We start from the raw sequence: 21647 nt of genomic DNA on the forward strand, positions 1-21647 counted from the left end.
CGCATGAAAATTCCCGATGCTCCCGATCTAGTACCTCTATTACTTCGGCTTCATCGGCGACAATGAAGATAGTAGTCCATGTATATATAGTCAAAGGTTGAGGCGTCAAAAATCGAGAATCGAATGTCAAGCGAATCAACCAATCACAATACTTTATTTTTTGAATTAAAAAATTACTACCAATTAAAATGGAGCTTTTTGTAAATACAAATATTATCACTGATCCGAGTGTTCGATTCAGATGAACTTTTTACACAAAAAGGAACCATACTGATTCTTGAACCTGATTAAATAAAAAATTAGGTCTGAATTGAAAATTTGCTAAATTACAAATTGAATTGTGATTACATTCGCGTATGTATTTGAGTTATTGTTGTACTTAAATTGTTACATGCTATTATTGAAGTTCTTGATGCGCAAATTTTCAAACAATGTATTAGAATTATATCGCGTCTGTGAATCACCTGTTGTTAAAAATTCCGATTAGGTGTATTTAAAAAATTTGGCGAATTGATTGTCGGTACTCGTAGTGATATGGTTTTGTGTTAGATATATCTTAATCCATTCGATAAATCGCATTGTACTCGAGTGTTTGAATTGGTCGCTCGAGTGGTGTAAGATGGAAGCCGTACCTAGGCTTCCTATGCTCTGTTTTGAGCTTAAATCTAATCCACAAAAGCATGCTGAATTTGGGCCCGATTTGATGAACGTAAGCTATACATCTACATATTTTGTCTGATTACCGACTAACGGAACCCAGCGAATGATTGACTGATTCTTTATGTCCTGTCTCTTAGTTGATACGGTTTCATTATCAAGAAGATCCTAGCAATTACACCAATGAAATCCAATCATTGGAGAAACTTCGACAACAAGCTATGAATCCGACCAAAGACGTTGATGGATGTGCCATACTGAAACGTTATTTTTGTCAATTACATTTCTTACAAAAAAGATTTTCAACGTTGCAGTATGGTCCGACTGGTAATGACGCTTCGTGGTACGTTCATTAATCATCATTGTGCGAACATTTGGTTGTTGTTAACAATTGCGCAATAAGAATTAATTTCTGTTTAGGAAACCATTGATACCGTTCATGTCTAGGAAAACTGTTGATTTTCGCTTAGAATATATCATCACTATGTATAATGTGGGAGCACTTCATACTCAACTCGGAGCTGCCGATGATAGAACTACGAATGAAGGCTTGAAATTTGCTTGCACTCATTTTCAGTGCGCCGCTTGGGCTTTCAAGGTTATTTTTAATTTTTAATAGCTCTTACATTCACGAAATATTGGTACTAATATTTTCATTTATTGTTATTTCAGCATTTGGAAACTATAAATTCGATGAAATCTAGAGCTGATTTCGATCCTGGTTTCTTTCAATTTTTGATTCCTCTCTGTTTAGCTCAAGCTCAAGAATGCATTGCTGAGAAAAGTATCACTGATAACAGGAAACCTAGTATAAGTGGTAAATTTTTTATTTGGAATTCATTTTTTACTGTTGTGAAGTACGGTTTGTTACTTATGAATAATGTTTTACTTAGCCAAAGTTGCTGCCCAAATTTGCGAATATTATGGACAAGCTTTAAACGCGTTGACTCACGGAAAACAAGAAGAATTGCCCATTTTTGACGTGAATATTAAAAATTCCCATGTAAGCTGAAATTTTTCATCTGAAGTGAGTCTAGATGGTTTATGAATATGAAATTAATAATTTCTCAATTCGCAGGTTTGGATTAATTACGTGAAATACAAAAAAGCTTATTACGAGTGCGTATCTTATTTATTTATGGGTATGCAAGCAGAAGAAGATGAAAAATGGGGTGAACGAGTTGCATATTTCGAAGCATCCGCAGAGAAATTGAAAGTTGCTGTGCAACATGCAAAATGTGTCGAGCTCCCACAACTATACAAGGTATTATTTTGTTTTACAATATTTTTTTAAATCGCAAGTACATATTAATTTTTGAATTATTGAGAAAACCTAATTCTTCCGTATTGTGATTATTATTTAGGGACTAGACGAAGCGATGAGTTTCACTGGAGATGTTGTAGAAGGTAAACGAAAAAATGCTGTGAGTGAAAATGATTTCATCTATCATCAAGAAGTGCCACTGATAGATAACTTGCCAAAAATTAAAGGCGCCGTGTTGGTAAAATGTATAGAATTCGATTTCAGTGATCCTGAAATCTCAGGACCAGATATTTTTGCGAGATTGATTTCTTTAGAAGTTCATCAGCTATCCTCGGTTTATAGGTAAATAATATTTTATTTGCATTTTATTAAAAACTGGTATAAAATAACCTACCTATTTGTGTTATTTACAGCGAAGAAAAAGCTAAACTTTTGAGAAGTGTGAGCTCAGCTGTTGAGGAAAAAGATGTAGAATTGGTTTCTTTCATGCAGTCTCTCAAATTGGATTTCTTGCATCCTCATGAAGATTTGAACAGTTTACCGGAGGTATTCTTTTTCCTTCAGTTCCATTGAAATGAATTCACGGAGAAAAGTTGTTACATGTATTTCTTATTCTTAGGAATTGGTTGAAAGATGCGCTGCATGCGAAGCAAAACCGACTCTAATCCAAGACTTGAACGAAGCGATGGATAAATTGACACAAGATCAGTATCAAGTTGATTCGTTAATGAAAGATGTTATAAAATTAATTGCTGTAAGTTTTAAACTGCTAGACATCAAGTTCTTAATTGTTAAAACCTGTGATAAATCCTTGATTTTGATCCAGGATGAAGAAAAGGCTGACGCAGATTATCATCGTATAATGGGAACCGCTCCTCAACCTTCGATTGTCGTGACTGAGCTAAAATGCGAAGCCAATAGATATGCAGAAGCATTGAAAAAAGCGACGGATTCGAACGAGTCTTTAAGAAATGCTATTTCGGCTCATGTTAACAACTTACATATTCTTACTTTGCCTCTAGAAGAATTGGAACAGCATTTACCGCGAGTACTTACTGAACTAGGTGAGTTGATTTTTGAGGGACTGAGTCTATCGTGTCTGCTAATTATCTCATTCCAAATTATTTATTATTTTTATGTATTTTAATCAGCTCCCGAAGAGGAAGCTATCGTCAGAGAATTACGTCGACTGGTTGACAAAGTTGAAGAAATGAAAAATCAAAGAGCGCAATTGATGATGAAATTCAGGGAATCTTTGAAAGATGACGACATCACTCAAAAACTCGTTTTAAAAAATGATAAATTTACTAAAATGGTCGGTCAAGAAATATCCAAACATCGAAGTGTGGTAAGTAATGTTTGAAAATGATATTTTTTTCTTCAGCTATCAGTTCTAATAAATTCTTGTCATTTCAGAAAAACGTGATCGAACAGAATTTGACCGCTCAAACTAACATATTAAACGCTCTAACAAATGCATACGCTGCTTACGCTCCGATTCGTAAAGCGACCTATGAAATTATGCAACAGAGAAGTGCGCAAATTAACGCTCTTATCGAGAGTTTTGACGTATCTGACGATGTGCTTAAGAAAGCATCGAAAGGTTTAGAATTTTACAGCAAACTCGAAGGTAACGTTAGAAAATTACTGAGTCGTCTTAAAGGTACGTGTAAAGTACAAGAGGATAATCGTATGCAAATGTACGATAAAACGAAGAAACCTGTGCGTACTCCTTCGTTGTCGGATGCACCTTCGAGTACACCTAAACTAAAAGATTACATCGGTTATAATAAACAATACGTGAAGCAAGATAGTAACGAAATGCCTTTACCTTATAATCCATATTACGGTTTATCCGCCGGATCTGCCACCATTCCAAGAAGTGATGTCGCTGCGAACGTGTATCCTTCTGCTGCGCCTAATATGAACGTCGCCGCGTCGAATCAGTATTACGCTACTATTACAAGACCGCCTCCTGTTGGCTCTGAGGCATCCGCTTTGAATAAAACTACGACCGAACCTCCGACTGATACGAAAAATCAAATCGCTTCTTCTCTACCGACGACTAATTACGGTTCAACGTATCCTTCTTCTTACGCAGGATATTCGTACAGTCAACCTGCGACTTCTTATCAACCGCAAACAACTTTCGCTTCAGTAAATCAGCCTTCTACTGCGTCTACGTATTCTCAAAACACTTCGAATACCGCCGCGTATCAGCCATCTGTAAACTATGGTGCTGGTAATGTTGCTCAGTCGTACGGCGGCGCTGCACAATACAACGTCACGGCGACATATCAACCGACTAACTATCCGAATCAGTGGTATCAGACGAATGCAGCGTCAAATTACCAGCAACCTTATACGACGGGCGCGGTTCCTCAAAATACAACTAATACTCCGCAATCATCGACGCAACAGCCAGCACCAGTTGTACCAGCTCAACAGAATACCGCGTTGCCTGCGAACAATACCCAGCCTCAATGGTACGGTAATTACAGCAACGCTACGCCAGCTAATTCGGCGACGAACAACTTGCCAGCTTCAAACGCCGCAGCTATCGTTAATTACGGTTCAAGTGCGGTCAATCAAACACCTTACGTTGCTGGTGCGCGTGATAATTATAATATGACTTCGGCTTATGCGAATGCTGCTACACTTGCATATAACACTGGCACCCAAAACACATATAATCCTTCGTCTTACGCTTATCCAAACGTGAATTACGATTCGTACGCTCAGTCGCTCAATAATACCGTTCAAAATACCCAAAATCATTACAACAACTATTCGATACAGAGTACGCCAAATTCTGCCGATACCCAAAACAAGCCCGATTTTAATTACGTAAGCGTTGATGCGTCCACGTACAACACGTCGCATTACTATACCAGCGCTGGACAGAATTGCACCACGAATATAGAATCAACTTCGAAAACTTTAGACGGTAGGAGTTACGTGGTGCAGTATAATACCGCTTCACACGATAACGTCGATACTGCCAATGGTGCCATTGTCAACGACCAAAATGGACTGCAATATTATAACAACCAATACGGATACCAATATAATGATCCTAAACTATGCCAAGATACCACCCAAAAATTTGTTCCAAAAATTGACGACGAAGGTCAACGTTTACAAGCCAATCGAAATTCAATGACTTACATGCAAGCGTCGTCGAATAAAGGTGGCGGTGTGTCAACATATAGCGTTAATGGTAGCGCATCTTCGTCTGAAAAGAAACCCGAATCTAACGTAGATTTATTGGCTGACTTAGATTTTGATGTTTCTCATACGCCACTAGTAGCTTTGCCCGAATCTACAGATAATCAGATGGCAGAAAAAATGCAAAATTTAAATGTAAATATTAATAATACCTCAAATTAATTCGTATTCTAGAAAAATAATTAGTAAAATATTATTTATGATACTTTTTACGCGTTTTTATTTTTGTTTTTTTTTCTTCTGGTTCTAAACGAGATCGTTAATTAGTAGAGATATGTTCGAAATTGAAGGGGCATTCGAATAAATATTGAAACTATCCCACCGTTGTAATTGATTGAATGGTAAGTTTTATTCATTTATCTACTTATTTTAATTTAATGAAACTATTATTTTATTTCGTCTGTGCACGATTTTCTACATTACATTAAAAAATATTGTTAAGTACAGGTATCGATATTTTGTTTTGTACGTATAACAAAAATCAACATACCTACTTTAAAAATTGAAGGGGCCATGATCGAGTCATGGTTATGTGGTTATGTGGTTAAAATAAAAAAAATTCTTGCTTCGTCTTCGCTCATTCCTTCGAGAGCCTTGAAATATAGATGTTCATCACCTTAGGCTCTGGGCATCGCTTACGTATTTGCTATTAAAATAATTTTTATACAAGATTTTATATTTCTGTCTAAATCTGGAGTCCAGATCACATCCATGATTTAGATTTCCTCGGACAAATTTTTGAGGATTATTGTGATGGTGAGGGGAAAATTTATCTGTCCATAATTGTAGTTGAAAATAGATTTCAAAACCATTATTTCAACATTTTAATAGATGAAATAGTAATATCAAATAATATGTATTTCTCTTGTGGAGGTAGTCAAGGTACTTGTAGTAAAAATGGTATTGAATTTCATTACATTCCTATGATTCGTGAACGATCATCTTGAAAAAAATTTTGTCTTAACTTTTATACATTTAATTTATTAAAGCTATTGTTTATTTTCCCAGTGCGTGATATTTTATAAAAAATATACATGTATGATTGTTATTCAGTATTTCATTTCGTTTTTAGTAAGTACGATCCCATGTTTCTTTACGATTAAGAGTCCTACCTAAACAGAAAAGCACAAAGATTTCTGTAGCTTGCCTAACAAGGGATGAACCGAAGGAGGAGGATCATCATTTAGTAACATTCGATTTCATTTTTATAAATTGAATTTTCTTCGATTTTTTTCTACTTCATGGTACATTTTTTGTACTTTTTCGATGTGACGATGGATTTTTCTCACTTGTAGAAGTATTCTAATAGACATGTTCCTTCATTAAAAACCGAGGCAAGAATTTCTCGTTTAATGATCAAGTTATGTGATGGTATACGCCGAGTAGGCTTGCATCTTGTTCATATTTACTGAGTGGAATATATGTATTATGCTGATGCTCAGTCTATAGTTCAATCCCATGGACCTGAAACTGTTTCAAGTGTTTTTATGTTCATGGTTGTGATTTTGATAGCTCAATACATCTTCGTTCTTCAAAATTTATTATCGAGTTTTAATTCTGAAATTTTGATTTTTTGGTGAACGTAGAAAACCAGATTTTGATGCGTTAATTTTTCAAATTGAATAAGGCTTTTGACGTATTGCGGGTTGCATATCGGTTTGCCTGAACTTTATCGGTTTGGTGGGCATGCTTATCAGTGAGTATCAAAATTTCATATTTTGAGCAATTTTCACAAGGTGTTTTTGAAATTTATAGTTTTTATTTAGTTTTTTCTTCAATTTTAAACACTGTTGAATCCTGTGATGGAAAAAGATCCGCTCTTTGTCGAGGTTCAAAGACGTTTTGTCAACTTCTTTAAAACTCGACGAAGAGAGGATCTTTTTCCATTACAGGATTTAACAGTGTTTAAAATTGAAGAAAAAACTAAATAAAAGCTATACATTTCAAAAACACCTTGTGAAAATTGCTCAAAATATGAAATTTTGATACTCACTGATAAGAATGCCCACCAAACCGATAAAGTTCAGGCAAACCGATATGCAACCCGCAATACGTCAAAAGCCTTATTGATCATATTTTACTACATAGGTAGGCAGGTACCTAAATAGGAAATATTTCGTGCAACCTCGCTCTGCTCAACTTCGATCAAATTAATACGTCGATCGTAAATTTTCTTTCCATCACTGGTCACTGCCTATAAAAAAAAAAATTGGCAGCCAGCCTAGCTTACCTGCGTACTGCGTAGCTAGCTGTCAACCGGCTAGGTAAATGGAACTAGTTAAACCATCTCAAGGACAATCAAGGGCAGCATGGTAGTACTGATATTGTGATAATAACACCGGCGAATCACGCTCGTAATAATTGTCGTAAATTTTGTGAATTTCCTTCAATTTTTGGCGAATTTTTTATTGTTAAACATGGATGACAAATTGACCAAATTGTGCGCCACATTCGTCGATATCGGATGCTTGAAGTTTGGTAAATTTACTCTGAAAAGTGGTCGCGAGTCTACTTATTATATTGATCTTCGTCTTATCATTTCTTATCCTTTGGTATTGGTAAGTTTTTTTCATCATTTATCCAACTAATCTTATTGGTGTAGACTGTCTAGTTAAATCTTAAATTCTGAATTTTTCTCCACAGAATGACCTATGTACCGCATTGCACGAGTGTTTGAAGAAAGAAGAAGTAACCTATGACAATATTTGCGGAGTACCGTATACAGCTCTTCCTATGGCTACGTTGGTCGCTAATAAAAGCGATAAGCCGATGGTTATGAGACGTAAAGAGCCCAAAAGCTATGGCACTAAGCAGTTGATTGAAGGAAGTTTCAAACAAGGAGACCGCTGCATTATAATAGAAGATGTAATATCAACTGGAGCTAGTATTTTGGAAACCATTGCTGTAGGTGAAATAAGCATTACTTTTTAAATTCTATTGCATTCTTTAATAATTAATCTGTTTCAAATCTATGAATTAGATACTACTTATGGGTGTTTCAGTCAGATGTAAGTACGATTTCATCACTGTACGAAACAGGTTTCATTCTACATTTTGTTTCCGTGTGGAATTTGTAGTTGTCATTTTTATGTTTACAGCTTTTATTTGTCATTCCATTGTTGCTGTTGCTTTTTTGGACTAATTTGTAGTGTCTTTTGTACAGCTTTATCCGCAGCATTTTAGAATCTTATAGAACCGTGTTTCTTATTACAGGATGTTGAAAAAGCTGGCTTAGTAGTGAAAGATGTGATCGCTGTTTTCAATCGTGAAGAAGGAGGAGTCACTAATATACAGAATAAGGGATACAATGTGCATTGCTTATTCAGTTTGAGTGAGGTATTTACCATTTACTGCACTTTTTTTCTTAAATTCTCGTTTTATGGTATCTTAATTGAAAATTTTATGTTTAGGTTGTTGATGTTTTAAGCAATAAAGGCATCATAGATTCTGAAACCGTTCAACGAATTATCGAAGGACACAAAGAAGTAAAGAGATCTGCTGTCGATGTTGTGAAATGTTAGTTTTACTAATACAACATACTTGGACTCTCAAAAATTTGCATACCTAATACTTATTTCTTTCTTTTCTTTTTTTTTTCAGCTGTGAATCGTACCGAATTAGCGTTTGAAAACCGTACAGAATATTGCAAATCCAAAGCTGCGGCTAAATTACTCTCCGTTATGTCTGAGAAAAAGAGCAATTTATGTGTTGCTGCTGATGTCACCGATATGAATGCTATATTGAAGTTAGCTGATGAAGTTGGCCCTCATATTTGCATTTTTAAAGTGCATTTAGATATTGTAAATTCGTATTCGGATAAACAACTCGAAGAGTTGAAAAGCAAAGCTGTCCGTTACAATTTTTTGCTCATGGAAGATCGGTAATTCAAAAGATGCGCATTGAAAAGTGTTTTTGAATATTGTGTCGCTATTCAATGTTATTTTTTTATCTCTTTTCTAGAAAACTCGCCGATATTGGAAATACGGTTCGTTTGCAATTCAATCAAATTTCCAAGTGGGCAAATCTAGTTACAGTGCATTCGATACCTGGGTTCGGTGTTTTGGAAGCTATCAAAAATGCCGAAACTTTTAATGAGAATTTCGGCGTCTTCTTAATCGCTGAGCTGAGCAGCAAAGATAATTTGATTACTCCCGATTATACAAAAAGTAAGAAAATTAATCTCTTTCAGCTACTTTCTTGAATAATTCACATCATTGATCTCACATATTAAATATGATATTGTTGTAGAAACTGCGGAGCTTGCTAAATCCTATTCAGACATAGTCTCTGGTATGGTTTGTCAATCTGCATCAACTGTCAGCGAACCAGGAATGATTCAGTTGACCCCTGGAGTCAATTTAGAAGCGAAAAACGATAATCTGGGACAACAGTATAACTCCCCAGAAGAAGTAATAACAAATCGAGGAGCCGATATCGCTGTGGTCGGTAGAGCCATCATTACTGCTCAGAATCCGTCTAAAACGGCCGAAGAATACAAGAAGCAATTGTGGAATGCGTATTCGGCGCGTATCAAGTAATTTAGCAGGTCTAAAATGTGATTTTTTGTTACCTCATTTCATAATGCATTTCCGCATATTAATCGTTATGTTTTTTTTTTACCAACAATTATATATTATTGATTTGAAGCTTGTAGTTTTTGAAAAAATTTATTTATGGTAGGTATAAACGTAAAAATATGCAAAATGTTGGTTTTTAATGAAACTACGCGCGTGAAATTGTACAAAAATTATTTTTAATTCGTTTTGGTTTTTACAGAACCGTCGGCATTTCGCGGTAAATGATGCAATTCTGACCACACAATTTTGAAACTCGCTCTGGCTGGTGTAGTATGTCCTATGAAATGGATTTGAACGTAACGATTATGATCTGTGGCCAGTTTTGGTGTAATTTCTCCCATCGTTATTATTCTGAATCCTCTCAAAGCAGCGCTTACGTTATGGCCGCAAATTGTCAAAAATGTTTTATCCATTGAAGGTAAATGTATCTCTAAACGTCCGTCTTGGCAATCTCTAGAAACAAATTTAACTTTTTCGAAGTGTAGAGATAAGTCGTGATTTCTATTCACTTGAATATCCCATATACAATGTACACTTCGTGGAGATTCGATGAAACCTAAAGCTTCGAAGTAAGGAAAATGCAGCTCTCCTTCGATAGCTGGTTTATAAACAGCGGGCCCACATAGCGGTCCGTGAACAAATTTATACGTAGCTTCGAATAGGGAAAAATTTGCTTTGAAATAGTTAGCCGCTGAATATGACGGCTCGATTTGCATCTCTAGTGCTGCACTCTCGGTTAAAGATACAAATGTCGATCGTTTTGTGACTCTTTCTGTACCATTTGTACATAGGCAAACGGATTTGGGTGAATTTCCTTCAATTAGTCTGGTTTCATTAAGTGTTAATGAAGGTTCCCATAGGACAAGTTTATCCGTTTTTTCAGTCCAGCAATTCAGGCAAGATGTAGTTCGGTATGGATGAGGCTGAAAAAGATTTTTAATTAGGTTTTTAAATTTTTAAGATTATTTATACAGGTAGTAATTTGTTGGTACTTTGAAATAATACGAGTCTACTGTGAGAAGAACCCGGGCGAAAATTCTACGATCGGTGATGAATTTATAACGACATCGAATTGTATCCGCAGTGATTTTTTTATAAATTAGCGTATTGACGGGTGAACGAAAAACACCGGATTCTTTTTTCCACGCTGAAAATTCTTCATCGCAATCAGTACCCGGTACCGGAGTTCCAAACTTGGTATTGTTGAAAAAATCATAATGAGCCCAATAATATATCGAAGAACTGGCACGAAACAAACGATGTGTCAAATAATGAAATTAAATTAAAAATAAAGGTTTATAGGAGAATGACGTTAATTACCCGGAATAGCTTCCGGTTTTGCTGTCAAAACTGACAAACAATGAGTTTTTAGTTGAAATAAAGTCGTGTTTTTCCATCGCACGTGAAAACGTATTGCAAAATGTTTTAATAATCTTCGAATCATCTGGTTGATCTGAATCGTATAAGGTTAACGATTCTCCGCAGTCGCCGTCGAAAGGTTCGATTGGAGATTCTATTTTATTAATTCTTAAGCTGCGAACAAATTCAAACGACTTTAAGTTTCCATTTTACAGATAGGTAATTTAATTGAAGGGAAAATGACGAATTTACCTAGGGAAATACACTCTGACTATTTGATTAGGTGAACCTTGAATTAAATACGTGCATCGCATACGCGGCGGGTACCAATGCACAATAGAGAGGAAAATACCTTCGGTTGTGCCCAATTCATTTAAATCTTTACTCGATAGTACCCAGTTACAGGTTCCATTTTTTACTCCCGCTGTTTCCACATGTCCTGGCCAGTTACCAACGTTGAAATGAAATCCGGTATTCAGCAGCGGTCCTGTTATGTGAAAATTTTCGAATTTTATTAGAAATAGGTAAATTAGGCTACCTACATTTAAAATTTAATTATATTCGACTCGACTCCTATACGTTCATTTATTTACTCGTGACACGAAAGTTTTCTATTTTGTCTCGTAAAAAATCTAATAAATTAGTATACTTCAACGTTCATTAGTAATTCATAAAAATCATAAAAGCTTACCAGCCCTCGAGGTAATAAATTCTACGAAAAGATCCTGACTACTTCCAATAATGGAAAAAGGGAATTTTCCCATTCCGCAAAATGTTCCGATTTCTTTACTGTTGGCATTTTTACCGTCGTAAATTCTCAAATAGTCGTAAGGGCAGTGTTGTATTCCTGAAATTGCGATAACATCGGCATTTAATTTTCGCTGCCGAGGTGTAAAACATTTCGTTTGTAAGTGTAATAAGCATATTTTTTATTTTCGTATATTTACCGGCTGAAATTGGTCTCATGGGACAAGTTATAATGTTTTCGCAGCGTTGACCGTCTACGTTGAATTCTTCGTTTTCTATGTACAATTTAATGAAAGGTAGTCTAGTGCTGAGTTGATAGGTACAATGTAATCCTCGAGGATATACCCCGGGGTATGCGGGGCTTTGAACGTAGCATGTTTGCAGTTTACAGTCTTTGAATAATCTTTGGCAGTAGGTTCTAAATTTATGGTTACAGTTTTTTTTTTATAATATTGTTGAGTATGAGTAGCTTGAGCTATATTCTTGAATTAATCTATCCAAATTCAATATCTACTATACCTACCCAGATACAATTTGACCCCTTCTGTTTGGATACAACTCCGGATGTTTGCCATAACGCGGATACAAATCAAATTCTTGTTCTGCTCTGGTGTCAAAACTATAATAAGTTTGATCAGTAAAATTATCAGTTTGAAATGATATTTTCACAAAGCTCGTTTCCGAAATGAATGTTTGCATTTGTTCAATTTCTCCGCAGAACATTCCTGGATCTTTTCTATTACTGAGGTTTGTTTTCGCGTTACCATCAACTATCTAGAAAAATCATTCAAAAAGTAGGTACCTAGGCATAAAAAGTTATGCGTATATTGTTTTCGTTTTTCGATGTGCGACGTGTTATGTGTTATTGATTTGATTATTAAATCGGTATACATAAGTTAGGTAGGTACATCTGTTTCAGAAAATCGTGAGTTGTTAATGAAATAGCGCACATGTAAGCCTTACTTTCATCTATAAAAACAGATGTATACCCTCTTAATTACCTGCATGAATCCACCGACACAGCCTGTAGCATTTACTAAAGTACCAAACTTGAATTTTTTGAATCGTATCCGAAGTACCCATTCCCGGGGAGTGGTGCCTCGAAATGATCGGAAACGATACCAACAGTGCATAGGTTTGCCATAAGTTTCGGGTGTTATTTTTGGACTCAGGATATCATCGTAAATATCGACTGTTTTATTGCAGTGATCTTTACTCGTATCAGCTGGAAATAATTACATTTTTAGATTATTCGCCTTGAATTCTGTAAATGATGAATGCCTTACAGATATTATGTCTATGCGGTTTTAGTTTATAGTTTTTACGAATAAAAAAAATTATAAAATGATGACGTCATTCGTTATTAACGTGGGGAACTTGACATCTCGACTGAATTTTTTTGAGTTATTACCTGCTCCAATCTACTTTCGTTTCGGAGTTTTCTTCTTCGGGAAATGATGCCTATTACCTAAAGCTCATACTGAAGGGCAAACGAACGCATAAAAAACTATACCTACCGACTTTTATAGGAGCATATCTCAAAAAACATAAACTTACTACTATTTGAGCGTGAAACTGGCGAATTGGACGCATTTTGATTAAATGTGACATCGACGAAAACGAGAAAAAATAGCAGGCCGGCTATCTTACTTGGAAATGACATGTTGTGCGAAAAATTCCACGTCGAGATTTTCAATTATTTTGTCATTCCATCCTACAATAAGAATTCATAAAAATTAATATTTTATTCGCAAGAACTGACGAGTTGAGAAATAATGTATTTTGACTGTATGAAGAGATTATTATAGGCTGTGTAAGGTTAATTAATTCAAATTATAAATGAATCGATTGTTTCAGATTTATTGTTATCATTAAAATAAAAATGGTCATCTTTTTTTCTCACAGAGGTACCTGTGGAAAAAACCCAATAATTTCGTTTAAGGATGCCTACTTAATTCATATTATATTTGTAGTTATGAAATAACATTGAACTAAACGAGATGGAAATTACTTTCGTGATCATTTTGAAAATAAATATTTCGTCTAAAGAATTAAACTTTCATAATCGGCTTACCTATCTCTCAACGTAAAGTATTCGTTTATCACACAAACAACGTTTTTAATCGCGAGATCATCCAACATAGTGTAATAAGTAGACATAAATTGTGACAGCATCACCATAATCAAACTAAAAGATGTATGGTGAGAACGAATTCAAACTCTAAACCGTTTAACTAAGGCGGATCTCCTCCCTTAGTAATTCATTTATTACACTATTTTTAACGAATGGTTGATGAGGATTTCGTAGTGGATAGTTAGATAGGTACTTATAGATATTGGGAATAAATTCAACGATTCCAATAAAATCATCCAATAAACCCATAGTTTAGGCGAAATAACACTGCCAGAATAAAAATTCTAGTACCTATTTAGATAAATAATTTTTGTTCAGGAGAGACGAACGTATGTGTAGTACTCGTCGAACACAAGGGAAAGTGAATATTACAGGGAACGATACGATATGAGTTGAAAAACACATACACGATATACCGGAACAACGAAAAATATAGCGCCTTCCTGTAATATAATAAACATCTGTTTCGACGTCCTGTTTTTAAATTAACGTTACGCATAATGGTGAATAAAAGATTTATAATTTACCTCAATCGTAGTCATTCACTTTTTTACATCAGAAAGGTAAATATTCGCGTGTCGAAAGTAATAAAAAAATTATGTTCTGTTTTTAGCAAAAAAGCAACCGAAAAGATGTCATATAAAATGCAAATTTTATACCTATTCGTTGTCGTTTTTTCAACAAAAAAAGAAGAAGAAATGTCAGAATTTTTTTTTAATTTGTGAATTGCACAATGGAAGCTGTAAAAAACTTGATGAACAAACGTTCGCGAATTTAGGTCAACTTTGATGGCACTCTATTCAGAGTTCGTCAGCATTTAATCATTTTGAAAGCGAATAAACGTCGTTTGAAATTTATTATCATAATTTCCACAATAAATCATTAAAATAGTAAATTCACAATGAGCTTAAATCGAAAATAGAGCAAATAAAAGTGACGAAATGTATTTTTTAAATAATTACAAAATACAAAAATATTACAAAATATGATTAAAAAGTTACTGATACGACGCATAAGGCACAATTATTGTTATTGTGATGGCATCGACTTATACGGTGGCGCACCCAAATTTTTCCGTTGCACTGTTGCGGGGAGAGGACGCTTCAAATGAACGATATCTAGTTGAAATTTTTTTCCTAAAACGGGGAGAAGAACACCGAGAATTTGAAAAAAGGAATGAACAAAATCATGAACTTAGAAGCGAAAAGAGAGCAAAAATTTTCGTTTTTTTAATAGCGATTTTCAAAGGTTTTGAATTCACCGATGGATGGTTCCAAAAAACAATTGAATTTTTCAATTCAAGATAAAATTTAATCCAAAGAAAAATTTTGAGAAAACGTTTACATCTATCATTTGAAAAATGCAGCGAAATTTCTGAAGAGAGGGTCTACTTCTAGCTCTCTAGCGTGCGCCACTCGACGTATATTAGCGCTCGCACTATAATGCATGTACTTTGTACACAGGTACATTTGAAGGAGAACAAATATACACTATCGCTTGCAATTTGCCATTTAACTTCTAGAAGCTTTTTGCTGCAAAACCTGCAAACGAAACAATCATCAGGTTATTCAAAATATTACATAGAATGAAACCGTAACAAAATGAACTGGACGAACCTTAGCTCTATCAGTAGATTCTGTTTCTTTATAACTGCCTGATACACCGAATTCTCGTGACACTACGCATAAAAACTCTGAATGGCCATTATTGCCGTAATTATATTGTGAACCTATATTTATCAACTGTAAACGAGAGAAAAAAATCATGATTTATACGCCGAAGCTGATGAGTCAATTACTACGAAGAACAAACTCACTTGCTCAAATTTCCATCCATCGGAAAGAGTCGATAACATTTGCGTTAATTCGTCTTCATGACATTGTAAAACTCTATACACTCTTTTCTTTAATTCTTTACAAGGTCCACTAATTTCTCTATGATATATCCGTTCTTTAATTAATTTTATTAATTCTGTTATGTTATAGAATTCTGCCTCCTCCAAAACACCTATATCGATGAAACACAACTCGATATTAGTCACACGTTTGATAAGAAATCATACATCTACGTATAATTTGAAATACATACCTTCTTCGGCCAAATCTTTATCAATGACCAGTTTTCCATGTCTTAGGTAGTTTAAAATAGGACTGAAATAAGCTGGATCACGATCAATTAGATATGCTCCAGTTTCATCCTGTAAAAATGACAAAAAACACTTGAAAACTTTCAACTTCAACTTAGGTCATCCGCCCAACAATCCAAAAGTAATGATAAGATTAGACGTTTAATTCAATGTTTCGTCTTATGTAACGAGGAACGATTGAAGTACCTAATTGTTGGAATAATTATTAAATTTTTTCATAAAAAATAACTTACTCTGTCTGATATTAGAGCTGTGTTTTCTTGACAAAGTCTATACAAAAACGAATTAGGGTCCCTTGATAAAGTTGTTTTGGTAGTTAAAAAACAAGTTCCACCGACATTCAATTTAACCCACTGATTCCCATTGAATCCAGCTTCGGTTGCTTTATCACTATCATTTATAACGGCATCAGCCATGGTAAAAATTTTAACATCTTTTTCGGAAAATTTTTTGAAAAATTGAACCCTTTGGTTTCAAAGAAACACACACGCAATGTTGTTTACCTGACGTAAATAAAATGTTCTTTGACCCGTAATCGCGATCAGTGTTACCGAAAAACACATCGTAAAGAATGTTCATATTTTCAAAAAATTAAACGAAAACGAAAGAGAGCTGATTTTTTGCTTCAAAAAATATAAAAACGATTAAGATGTATGGAAAAATTTTAATTTTCGTAAAATTTTATGCGAAAGTGTTTTTTTGAATAAAAACTTTTCCGAATTTTCCGGGAAGCTATTCTAGAACGGCGAACAAGTTCGAAAAACACAACACTCGAAGCATTTTACCATTCCCTACATGCATTTCAGCAACAAGGGATATTTATCACGTATATATTGCTGTTTTTAGTGTTGGGGGGCGTTGTGTCTGCTCACCTCGGCTTCGCCTCGGTTGCGCTGGTCGCTTTTCGTTCATACTATGTCGTTTAACTTCCCTCGGCCTTCGGCCTCGGTGAGTACAATTTTTTTATAAACAACCGCAAGTGCTACATACACGGTAAATGTCCAGCCTCCGTCTGAACTCACCAAGGGGAGTAATGCCGATCGAGTGAAATATAAATTATGAACGGCTCGGCTTCGCCTCGCCTAATTCGGCATACTATTCGAAAAATAAAAACAATATTAATAAAATACACTTGAAAAAAAATTTATGGCAAAAAAAAATTTTCAAAAATTTGGATTCGAGCGGGGATCGAACTCTGGACCTTCCGATTACCAAGCCTTCTGTCCTGCCACACCGCCATCGCTGCTGGTTGCTAGAACTCGTTTTCGAACGCTATAGAAGCAGCGGAACAACGACGAAAACGAAAACTACTTATATACGCGTGCGCGCGCATGTACGCGTTGCTGAAACGATGTAGGGAATGCTTAAATGCACACTGGAATGGAACAAAAGACCGAAACACCAATACACCCAACACCCAATAGTCAACGCGAGAATTCCCCCCTTACACTTGCGAACGATTTTGTTGTGGGTGCGGGTGCAAAGCGAAGTGAGAGGGAGAGTAAAAGGAATGTTTATACTCTTCGTTCTCCGTTGAAGCAGCTTCAGCTTCTGTTTTTAGTGTGTACCCAGTGCTGGTTACGGTTGTGTTGTGCGTGTGTTTTTCCGTTTTTTATAAATGGAAAACTTGAAAAGGATTATGTAGGAAGCTGTGAAAATTTTGGATGAATAGTTTAATTTGAAAATTGGTGCTTATGGTGATATGTAGATCTGTATGTCGTCGTCGTCGCGGTCGTCGCCGTCGCCGTTCAGTTACCAGCAAAATGTTGATTTAAACTTGAGTCGATTTCCATTACCCATTTTTGTGATGAATTCTTCGTAAGTAAATTTGTATTTCGAATCGTAATTCGTCGTCGAAAGTTTCGTTGCAGTTTTATTTCGTAATAATGCGGTCTGTAATTGTTCGATTTTTTACGTATTGTGGTATAACGTTGATTTAAAATTCGCGTCGCTATGCCGGTCAATGATGATGCTGAATTAATCAATATCGCAGTGCTATAATTGCGCGGGGATCGATATTTCTTCCAGCTACACCGTTATTCCTGGACTAGCGGTGGTGAAGATTTGCGACTTTGTAAGTGTTTTTTATAACAGAGTATAAGATAAAGTATTAATCAAAGATGTAGTATATGAATGAAGACGATGTCCGAACTGTGCGATGAAAACAATCGTTCGTTCGGTTTTGTTTTGGTACCCATAACTCACCTATTCCACTCCAGATTCACCGAACGCTCGGATGGAATATTCAACTTTGTTGAAACCGTTTCCAGGATGAACGCCCTGGAAACGGTTAATGTTTTCAATTCGGTATCGTACTTTGGTAAAGTTCACAAAACAATCGTCAGTTGCAGAAATTAACGATGTCTGCATTTCTTCAGCAGCTTCCGGTTTCATGTTAACGTATTTTTATGAACATCTGTTGACTTCTCAACCATTTCAAGTGGTTTAATACATTTCACATGATCTGCAGCGAAGATCAAACATCAGTTTACTTATCGCGATCGATTGAAAGAATTAACATATTGTTCCCATGATCGCATTAATCCTCTCTGCTAATAAGAGCTCGACGATAAAATCATCCCGGACATGTTGCCATAAATGCCATGCTTCTTCGTATCGTATAGTACTATTATTCCTTTTCTTTGAATAGAGAAAACGAGCAAATCAAACGACGACATTCGCGTATATAGAAATATTAAGCCTCACGCTAAGGACCCGTCGTCTGTCGTTTAGATAATCTGTATTCGCATCTTTATCTCGTTAGTAAAGCCTTCACCATATTCACGCAGATTTATACCGTTTTTATTGTAAATCATTTAATAAATCATTCCGCTTTGTAGTATTTTGGCGTAAAAAAACATTCTTTTACAAAAGGGGAAGAAATATTCTCATCTTCATCTTCGCACAGTCTCCATGACCACACAAACTTCGCTTTTTATCACCATCACACACCTGTCCTGTCCCTCGAATACCCACCGTCGCATTATTCTTCTTTATTTGCGTAAATTCTTCGGTGGCAGTCATGCATCTTGTTCGTTCAAGTGCGTTGTTGTTTATTCAACGTGCGAATAAAAGAACAGTGTGTGTTTTTTTGCGAATAAATTCTGGAATATTGTTATTTTTTTGTCCAAAAATCTCAATGTCTACTCTCGGCATCTTTATAATCTGATAATAAATACAGGATTTATTCGGCGCGCGCTCAAAAAAATCGATTTTCTAAAAATATCCTCGCCAAGCGACAACTTATTCTCCGGTGAACGAATATATTGTAAAACTCGTAACCAAAGCCAAAAATTGCGCGCATCGTAAATACCATCTACAATATGAGAAGAAAGCACCGTTTTTGTTGGTAATATGGGGAAGAAAGAGTAGAAGAAGAAGAATGAATGTTGGAGGAATATAATATAAGGGTAGCGAGTAAAACTAAAACATTGAAAAACTTTCCAACTAAAATCTGCACTGCATCCTGGTATGACTAGAAAACTGCAGCAACGCGAACGAAAACGATTTGTACGCATGTAAAGGTTAACGTACTTTTTATAGGATTGTTGCCAAAAATACGCGAATACCGTACTGTCGTCGAAGGAGGCGCAAAGGAACAAAAAATTGATAAATTGCACCCCTGGTCTGCGTGAAAAGAATACACAATACGCGTATAGATTGTGTATATTAATAATTTAAAAAAATCTATACGCGACTTTACAAGTGCAGAATCGAGTGTGTTAGGTGTGTGAGTGTGAGAGGAAAACCCTCTCGGGTACATTGCCTTTATACATTTCAGTTAGGTAGGTGCTGTGTAGTATTTTGAACCGAAGCCAATAAATCAAGTGGCCAGTAGCTGGGTAATTGAAACCCAATTCCGGCAGTCGAGTGAAAGAATAGCTTTTTACTACGGTGTGGCGGTGCGGTGCTGCATATCGTGACGAAAGTTTCATGTGGAAGCCATAATACTATAAAATTGCAGTCGAGAGGGGTGTAAATTTTTCGGCGGCGACGGCCGAGTTACTATGAAAAGTACAAATCGATATATGGCGTCATGCTCACGGTTGTGTAACGACATTCATCCGGCGGCTGGCTTGAGTACGTAATGACATTCGTTTATCTACTCGATTGGAAAAATTATGTGTAGAGGTAAGAGTACGATATAGGCGAAAATTACCTAGTCGCTGGTGTCTGTGACGACCTGACGTACCATATCCTAACGTACACACTACGCTATATTTATGAATCGTGGAAAAGGATGCGAATAAACCAAGGTGAAACGAAGCCGTTACACAGGTACAGGTACCTATCCGATGTAATTAAACGAATTACACGCGGTAGACTGTTCTTAATCTGTGTCGCGTAATCGATTAAATGTGTACTCGTACTGGATACCTTTTTAAAGCCAGTCGATAAGAGTGTATTAACTCCGTGCTCAGCGTCTTGCCTTTTTTTCGTCAGTGGGTGTATGAAACTGAAATTTTCGAGGCGCGAATCTGCAGGTTTTGCGAAAGCTTTTCACAGGTGTTTTTCTCGTGCACTTAAAATCAGTTCTTCGTGAGAAATGAATTCACTTCTCCATTAATCTTACATTTTTGATGAAGTACGAGATGAAACTAAAAATGATATCGTTTTTCAAACAACTAATTTAGAGGTAGTGATCAATACCAAAAAATGTATGCAGATTTTTAAAATAGGGGAACCGATTTTGGTTTTTGTCAGCAGTGCTTCAAGTGCTTGCAACATAGTCATTTTATGGAACGTGTTTTTTTTTCATCTTTGCCAACGCCTTGTTCACTTTTGTTGCGAATCTCTTGAAATTGTTAGCTCGTAACCGAACTTGTGAAATTATCATCGATTTTCGTCTACTCGTCATATTGGAGTATACATATTAGATGATGTGATGGATTCTCCTCCCCTCCCCCTTCCCACAACATGTCAAAATTTTGAAAAATCTTCGAAAATTTCGACATTTCGTTACAGAAAATAGCTCATTGAATTTTAAACTTTCTTTCAATGAAAATGAGATAAAACTGTTCGTTTCATTTTTTTTTTTGGCCAATGAGGAATCATTCTTACTTCTCATGCGACGACGAGGTTGATATTTTTCTAACTCTTTTTTTTCGAGAGATTACAAATAAAAAGTTGGTATATTCGAGTACAAACCTTTTGCATTTTTCAAATTTTGACTTCCTGAACTTTTCTTGATATTTACAAGAGAACCTTCACAACTCGTCAACTCCGATCGAGCTGAAATTTGGCTCACTGTAGGAGCATATCAAACAGACCTCGGAACCAAATTTTCAGCTGTCGATGTTGATTACAACGTTTTCTGGAGCGGGTTGAAATTGCTGGAGAAAAGACCAAACTTTTTCTGGAGGCTCCAGACCGCGGTCCAAAAATGGCGACAATTGATTCGGAGATGAGGAGGGGGTGGAATTAAGGAGGTGGGTGAAGTTTTAAGCAATGTTTTACAAAAATTGAGGGTTTTGGGATTTTTTGAAAATTTGAGGTTTTTTAACTTGTAAAAAAGTACACTTTTCAACTCGTCGC

General features: G+C 35.8%; 5 protein-coding genes across 9 annotated transcripts in view; 3 read left to right on the forward strand and 2 right to left on the reverse strand.

Moving 5' to 3' along the window:
* Positions 1 to 252: 252 nt before the first annotated feature.
* On the forward strand, positions 253 to 5357 carry LOC135836726 (tyrosine-protein phosphatase non-receptor type 23-like). The gene is made up of 12 exons (XM_065351727.1): positions 253 to 709; positions 798 to 1000; positions 1078 to 1255; positions 1330 to 1474; positions 1551 to 1660; positions 1736 to 1921; positions 2022 to 2263; positions 2335 to 2467; positions 2541 to 2675; positions 2748 to 2985; positions 3073 to 3269; positions 3338 to 5357. The coding sequence occupies exons 1-12, from the start codon at positions 620 to 622 to the stop codon at positions 5309 to 5311; spliced, it is 3831 nt and encodes a 1276-aa protein (XP_065207799.1). The 5' UTR covers positions 253 to 619; the 3' UTR covers positions 5312 to 5357.
* Positions 5358 to 7293: 1936 nt separating this feature from the next.
* Positions 7294 to 9795, forward strand: LOC135836733 (uridine 5'-monophosphate synthase-like). The gene is made up of 7 exons (XM_065351738.1): positions 7294 to 7707; positions 7793 to 8053; positions 8363 to 8485; positions 8560 to 8665; positions 8750 to 9029; positions 9110 to 9315; positions 9398 to 9795. The coding sequence occupies exons 1-7, from the start codon at positions 7567 to 7569 to the stop codon at positions 9685 to 9687; spliced, it is 1407 nt and encodes a 468-aa protein (XP_065207810.1). The 5' UTR covers positions 7294 to 7566; the 3' UTR covers positions 9688 to 9795.
* A 2-nt stretch (positions 9796 to 9797) lies between these two features.
* LOC135836730 (uncharacterized) lies at positions 9798 to 14300 on the reverse strand. The gene is made up of 10 exons (XM_065351733.1): positions 13907 to 14300; positions 13390 to 13546; positions 12834 to 13057; positions 12356 to 12606; positions 12033 to 12250; positions 11777 to 11932; positions 11338 to 11572; positions 11047 to 11259; positions 10719 to 10968; positions 9798 to 10649 (listed from the first exon to the last, which is right to left on the reverse strand). The coding sequence occupies exons 2-10, from the start codon at positions 13493 to 13495 to the stop codon at positions 9903 to 9905; spliced, it is 2400 nt and encodes a 799-aa protein (XP_065207805.1). The 5' UTR covers positions 13496 to 13546; positions 13907 to 14300; the 3' UTR covers positions 9798 to 9902.
* A 594-nt stretch (positions 14301 to 14894) lies between these two features.
* Positions 14895 to 16630, reverse strand: inc (BTB/POZ domain-containing protein inc). The gene is made up of 5 exons (XM_065351747.1): positions 16346 to 16630; positions 16055 to 16163; positions 15783 to 15973; positions 15583 to 15708; positions 14895 to 15507 (listed from the first exon to the last, which is right to left on the reverse strand). The coding sequence occupies exons 1-5, from the start codon at positions 16526 to 16528 to the stop codon at positions 15478 to 15480; spliced, it is 639 nt and encodes a 212-aa protein (XP_065207819.1). The 5' UTR covers positions 16529 to 16630; the 3' UTR covers positions 14895 to 15477.
* Positions 16631 to 17652: 1022 nt separating this feature from the next.
* The window catches only part of CadN (Cadherin-N), a 108598-nt gene continuing 104603 nt past the window's right edge, over positions 17653 to 21647 (forward strand). For all 5 annotated transcript variants that reach the window (XM_065351753.1, XM_065351751.1, XM_065351754.1 and 2 more), the window contains exon 1: positions 17653 to 18186. The gene's annotated coding sequence lies outside the window, so the exon portion shown is untranslated. The remainder of the gene's footprint in view (positions 18187 to 21647) is intronic.

Source organism: Planococcus citri, chromosome 2 (assembly GCF_950023065.1).
Source record: "Planococcus citri chromosome 2, ihPlaCitr1.1, whole genome shotgun sequence".
NCBI classification, from domain to species: domain Eukaryota; kingdom Metazoa; phylum Arthropoda; class Insecta; order Hemiptera; family Pseudococcidae; genus Planococcus; species Planococcus citri.

Excerpts from the sequence above, each read along its gene's own strand:
- LOC135836726 (XM_065351727.1), top strand. The coding sequence starts at position 620 with ATGGAAGCCGTACCTAGGCTTCCTATGCTCTGTTTTGAGCTTAAATCT. Across the intron at positions 1,922-2,021 it reads AGCTCCCACAACTATACAAG|GGACTAGACGAAGCGATGAG; the intron begins GTATTATTTTGT and ends ATTATTATTTAG. Across the intron at positions 3,270-3,337 it reads TATCCAAACATCGAAGTGTG|AAAAACGTGATCGAACAGAA; the intron begins GTAAGTAATGTT and ends TTGTCATTTCAG.
- LOC135836733 (XM_065351738.1), top strand. The coding sequence starts at position 7,567 with ATGGATGACAAATTGACCAAATTGTGCGCCACATTCGTCGATATCGGA. Across the intron at positions 8,486-8,559 it reads GCTTATTCAGTTTGAGTGAG|GTTGTTGATGTTTTAAGCAA; the intron begins GTATTTACCATT and ends TTTTATGTTTAG. Across the intron at positions 9,316-9,397 it reads TACTCCCGATTATACAAAAA|AAACTGCGGAGCTTGCTAAA; the intron begins GTAAGAAAATTA and ends ATATTGTTGTAG.
- LOC135836730 (XM_065351733.1), bottom strand. The coding sequence starts at position 13,495 with ATGTCATTTCCAAGTAAGATAGCCGGCCTGCTATTTTTTCTCGTTTTC. Across the intron at positions 12,607-12,833 it reads GTGTCGGTGGATTCATGCAG|ATAGTTGATGGTAACGCGAA; the intron begins GTAATTAAGAGG and ends TGATTTTTCTAG. Across the intron at positions 10,969-11,046 it reads AAAACCGGAAGCTATTCCGG|TTCTTCGATATATTATTGGG; the intron begins GTAATTAACGTC and ends GTTTCGTGCCAG.
- inc (XM_065351747.1), bottom strand. The coding sequence starts at position 16,528 with ATGGCTGATGCCGTTATAAATGATAGTGATAAAGCAACCGAAGCTGGA. Across the intron at positions 16,164-16,345 it reads CAGCTCTAATATCAGACAGA|GATGAAACTGGAGCATATCT; the intron begins GTAAGTTATTTT and ends TCATTTTTACAG. Across the intron at positions 15,974-16,054 it reads TAAAGATTTGGCCGAAGAAG|GTGTTTTGGAGGAGGCAGAA; the intron begins GTATGTATTTCA and ends TCATCGATATAG.